General features: G+C 58.4%; 1 protein-coding gene across 1 annotated transcript; it reads right to left on the reverse strand.

Annotated features, from left to right (window-relative positions):
- Positions 1-501: 501 nt before the first annotated feature.
- NKX2-3 (NK2 homeobox 3) lies at positions 502-3,096 on the reverse strand. The gene is made up of 2 exons (XM_065894856.1): positions 2,736-3,096; positions 502-1,232 (listed from the first exon to the last, which is right to left on the reverse strand). The coding sequence occupies exons 1-2, from the start codon at positions 3,094-3,096 to the stop codon at positions 502-504; spliced, it is 1,092 nt and encodes a 363-aa protein (XP_065750928.1).
- Positions 3,097-5,501: the final 2,405 nt, after the last annotated feature.

Here is a 5,501-nt window from a genome sequence, read left to right on the forward strand (position 1 = left end):
AAGCCACGACGCCCATTTTTCTCTCCTTCATGCTTTTTTTGTCCTTGAGTTTTCCGCCAGCGCTTCGCGGCGGCCGCGGGAAGGCTGAGGGAGAGAAGCCCGAGGGAGAGAAGCCCTTCTTGTTGTGGGAGAACGGAGCGGCAGCCCGAGTCTCAGCCTCTCGCACTCCTTTTGGGGCCAAGCTCGGGGCCATCGTCCTCCCAGCACCCAGCCGGCGTTTCTGCCTCAGAGACAGTCTTCGTGACCACTCCCGGGCATCCTCTTCGCCCCTGAGCCCCCTTTCCCAGGCCTCGCGTGAGCTGCGCTCCGGGGCTCTGGGGAGCGAGACGTATGTGTATATATATATATATATATATATATATATATATTTATTTATTTATTTATTTATTTATTTTTATTTAACGAGGGGACCTGGCCCTTCCTTGGATCCAGCCTTTCTCGCGCTTCAGTCCCGCGGCGCCAGGCTGCGGTGGGGCGGCTGCCGCATGACCCGCCCGGTCCCTACCAGGCCCGGATGCCCTGCAAGGTGCCCTGCGCGCACGCGGCCCCGGCCGCCGCACCCTGGTGTAATGGCTGCGAGCCGCCGCCGCCGAAGCCGCCCAGGTTGCTCACGTTCACAAAGGGGCCGCCTCCGGCCGCACTGCAGGCGGGCTGTATGGCCGAGGCCGCCGCGGAGGCCCCGCCGCCGCCTCCACCGCTTGCCGGGTACGCACAGCCGTAGCTGCCGCTGTAGGCCGCAGCGGCGGCGGCTGCAGCAGCCGCGGCTGCGGCGGCGGCAGCCGAGTTCCCATAGCCATAGGCGGGGAAGCTGTTGTAGGAGTAGGCGCCCGCGCCCACGCTGTAGGGCGCGCCGTAAGCTGGCGCGCTGGGCGTGACGCACGGCTTGCCGTCCCGCACTAGCACCGGCACTGCCACGCGGCGCGGCGGCGGCGGGGGCGCGTTCGCGCCCAGCTCCAGAGACTTGTCCTGCCGCTGTCTCTTACACTTGTACCTGCGATTCTGGAACCAGATCTTCACCTGCGTGGACGTGAGCTTCAGGCTGCTGGCGAGGTGCTCGCGCTCGGGGGCCGACAGGTACCGCTGCTGCTTGAACCTGCGTTCCAGCTCGAAGACCTGGGCTTGCGAGAAGAGGACCCGCGGCTTCCGGCGGCTGCGTGGCTTCGGCCTCTCGCTCTCCTCCGCTGCCTTGCAGTCTCCGGCCGCCTCCAGAGGCTTCTTCAGCTGGCAGCTTTCTGCGGAAGAAGCAAAACAACAGCGTCCTTTAATTGTTCCCGATCTCACCGCGGCTCCGGTCCCGGAGCACTGTGGCCCCTTTGGGTGGCAGCGCGGAGTGTGCGGTAATAACTGCTTGGACTTTTGGGAGAGTTTGTGGCTCCTGACGCCGTGGGACCCTGCGATAGCCTAAGGCCCCTCACAACGCCCTTGGCGGGTGGAGGCACGTTCCGTGGGGAGGGGTAGTTAGTGCGCGTTTATTTAGAACTTGAGCATCTGCGAGAGATTACCCTGTATTAAATGTGCGGCTCGGCGTGCTGATGATTATTTTCAGGATGGAAGTTTGCAACTCCATAATAACTATAGTATTTGCAAACTCGTTTGCCTTCCACTCCGTCATGAATAGCTGAAGGTGTGAGACATGTTGGTATTTGGGAGCCGGCATGCGTGCGTTCTGCGAAAATCTTCCTGCTCGTAAATGTCTGAGTGTAACGCTCATGTATTGCCCAGGGACAGTTTTTTACTTTTAAAAGCCTACAGGCCCACAGCTAAATGTCTGCCTGACGACATCTGTATTACCTTAGAGAGAAAAAGAAATTTGATTGATTGAGACCGTTTCATGTCGATTTTAGGCCCAGGGGAGCTGTCAGAGCATAGGCCTTGGCTTCCACCACATCAAACCTCCTCTTAGGGAAGGAGATTCTTTGGCTCTCTCTCCTCAGAAACAAACACTTCCTTGGAGGCTTTATTCAGTTGTCCTATTTCCCTACCCAATTCACCTCGCATCCTACTTGAGCAGCCAGGATCTAAGTTCGGCGCGTTTTTCACTCAGCCCGAAGCCCCACAGCCTGGGACACAAAGCAAAACGTTAAGAATTTTCAAAAAAGTCTGGTGCCTCAGGAATGTGAGTGCGGAATGGACTGTGTTCCCACGCACTCTCCCAGCATCCCCTCCCTCTCTGCCGGGTGCCGTGGGTGCGAGGACGCTGAGTTCCAGGCGGAGAAGTGAGGAAACCACCCAGCTGAACTCTACCGAAGTTCCTGCGCCCTGTGGACACTAGGCACACAAGCTGCTTCGACTGTCTTTTCCAAGAAGAGGGAGCGGCTGCCCTGGCCTCAGAAAACTCGTCTCACGCTAGAGAGAAAGTGGGAAGAGTTCAGGCTCGTGCCCCTCTAGCTCTCGGGAAGAGCAAAAATACTATGAGTTGTCAGCACCCAGCAGCTGAGCCCATGTTGCTTATCACCATCAGGGCAGCAATAACTATTTTCCCTTCCCTCCGGGGCTGCATCGCCTCCCCCCTCTGGGGGGAGTAGTTGACGGAGTCACCTTGTCTTTCTCCCTCCGCCCTGGCTCCCTTGCAGGCACCTGCGCTTTGCGGAGCTGTCGTTGACCAGGGCCAGGGCATGACCCCAGCCAGGGGCTAACGGGGCGGGCAGCCGTGCTGGCGAGATTTGTGGGCTGTTTGCGGGCATCCCGCCATTGCTCCAGATGTGCGGGTGCGTTTCCTTTCCCCCTCTACTCACTTTGGCTCCGGTCCCTCAGGACCTCGGGCTCCTCTTCATGTTCCTTAGGCCCGCTGCACGAGTCTCGCAGGACCGTGTGGACATAGCTCTGGGGGCAGAGCCCCGAATCCCCGTGGCCATCGGCTGTAGCTAGTGAGTTCAAATAGGACAGTTTCTCTCCCTCTTCTTCCTCGTCCTCCTCCCCTCCGTCAGAAAATTGCGTCCCCTCAGCGGCGGCCAGCATGCAGGGCGCCGAGTGGAAGTGGTGCTCCAAGTCCGCCTGCAAGTGCGCGCCGTGGAAATGCTGTTGCTGCTGCTGCTCCAGATTCAAAATGTCTTTGACTGAGAAAGGGGTGGAGGTGACCGGGCTTGGTAACATCATCAGGGCCACTTAATTGTCCAGTCCAAATACTCAATAAATCCCGGCGGGGGCGGGGAGGCAGCGCGGTGGCTCCAGCTCTCCTTCTGGACTCCGCCGCTGCTGCCGAGTCGGGCTTTTGACAGACGCGGTCCCGCTCCAGTCTAAATCGCCTCCATTGGCCGGGACGTGGGGGTCTGGGTTTTGTTAAAGCCACTGAAGGGACTGGGGCCGGGGCTGCGAAGCCTGAGTCCGGGGGTCTTACGTCACGTCTGGGGCGGGGCTCTCGCTTCGACCTCCCTCTCTATTGGTTCCAGCTCCTGTGGACCACGCCCCTCCTCCGGCAGTGAGTGTGGGTGCCGTGGAGCTACCAGAAATAGACAAGGACTAGTATAAAGTCGCAAAGTCCTAGTCGCTGTGGGTGAGGCTGCACTGCCTGGGGTACGCGAACTACCGATTCCCACCCAGACTGGCCGCATCTTCCCGGGCAAAGCCAGTTCTGGGAGGTTTCCTGTCTGAGAACCAGCTACCAGGAAGGACAGCCCAAGAGTGTGGTTTTTCCAGATGCTGCGGGGACAGGAAAACTTCCTGGCATGTAAATACCCGGCACTGGATCCCCAAGGAGATGGAATGTTTTATATATCTATGGATGGGCGACGTGTGCGTTCTCGCCTTGTTGACTTTGCTCAAGCTGTTCCCTCCACTCGGAATGTCTTCTCCGCCCTTGTCTCCACGACAAGCCTGTTCTCCGAGGCTCTGCTCAAATGCCACCTCCTCCAAGGAAGCGCTCCCTCTTCGCCTAGCCGGAAGTCATCTCTCTCGCATCTGAACTTGCAGCTCGTGCTAGTAAAGGACATTCGTGTCACTGATCACTCCCCGCCTAGTACTATAGCTATACTGTCTGCCTGGTCTCCCTGGGTAAACTATAAGCCCCCGAGGGCAGGGCACCGGTAGCATTGGCTCTTGTAGCTTTTCCAGCGGCCGCACTAAGCAGGTATGTGAGAGACAGGATGATGGAGCCATTACTGAATTTTGTGGACTGACAGCTCTTGGTTTGAATCCTGGCCTAGTCAGTGTATGGCCTTGGGCGTTTCTAAGCCTCAGTTTCTTTGTCTACAAAAAGACAGTAATACCTTCTTCAGGGTTGTTGCCAGGGATAAATGAGGCAAAACATGCCAGGATTTTCATGCGGGGCGCATGTTAGTGCTCAATACACGTCATCGACAGCTATTCTGCATCAGCGGTCAAGCAGTATTTGTTGACTGCATTGGTGATGACATGGCTGGAGTGCCTCACACATTGGGTGGTTTCATAGGGTCTTGAGAGCAGAGTCTGTCTTCACAAGGGAGGTGACCCAGCCATGGAGGCCGTCTTTTCCGCCTATTGAAATCAGGCGCCTTGGTCTAGGCCTTGACCCTCGGAGGCATCTTTCTAATTTCTCCAACCCACACTCCTTTTGGCGCCCTCCTAAGGCCCTTTTTTGTGGGCGAATCTATGGGGTCCCCTGTAGCGGTCTGGAAACCGCTCTGGTGGAGATCATCTTCCCGCAAAATAGGCATTCGCTCGCCACCACATCTAGCCCAGTAAGGAGCAGCAGGCACTGCTGTGAGACCTGCAGAAAAACTTTTGCGCGGTGCTGGCCTTGAAATAATAGGGACCGATTCGGCCCAACCGTGGTGCCCCTCATCTGGCCCTAGACACCCCAAGCATTTTTTGGTGGTTAAGATAGTGGCGCTCGGGGAGCACTAGCCTCAGCTAGAAGGGGTAGGTGGAAGGTTCAGGGACTGTGGACAACACCTCCGGCGGCAGCAGACACGGGATGGGAGTGGGGGAGAGAGCGGAGAGCTGTCGTGGGAGGAACCCCGCAACAGCGGGAGCGGTGGGTGCCCAAAGCTGAAAAGAGAATGAACAGCCAGTCGGGAGGGGGGAGAGGCGGGGCTGTTCCGGAGGGAGCGGAAATGGTGCGGGGAGTCAGCCCCCGGGGCCGCCTGCGGAGCTGGGATTCTGCGTGGGCCACGTGCGCCCGGGAGTACTTAGGTGGCGGCAGCCCGCAGGCTGTTGGGGAGACCCTCTGTGAGACTGCCTTTGCGCCGGGAGGACCATCCCTCAGCCACAAGGGCGCCCGGTGCCTTTCCGCTTTGAATTCTGAGACTATTGAGGCCCCAGGCAGAGCCGGCATCTTCAGACCGGGCCAGGCAGCTGCAGAGAGAAGAATGCGCCTGCTTTTGCTGCGGATCGCGAGCGCTTGAGCGCAAAGATCCAGAGAGAGATGGGGGTGAGTGCGGGGCACTGCCGGGTAGGAGTCCTTCAGTGTGTGCGTCGCGGTAGCAGGCGAGCATAAAAGAAGGAAGCTGCTTCCAATCCCACTCTTCCATCCCCATCCCGAGGGCTAGACTGTCGTTGAGAATATTTCTACTCCCTGCTGGTCT

The sequence above is a fragment of the Phocoena phocoena genome, chromosome 16, assembly GCF_963924675.1.
Source record: "Phocoena phocoena chromosome 16, mPhoPho1.1, whole genome shotgun sequence".
In the NCBI taxonomy this organism is placed as follows: domain Eukaryota; kingdom Metazoa; phylum Chordata; class Mammalia; order Artiodactyla; family Phocoenidae; genus Phocoena; species Phocoena phocoena.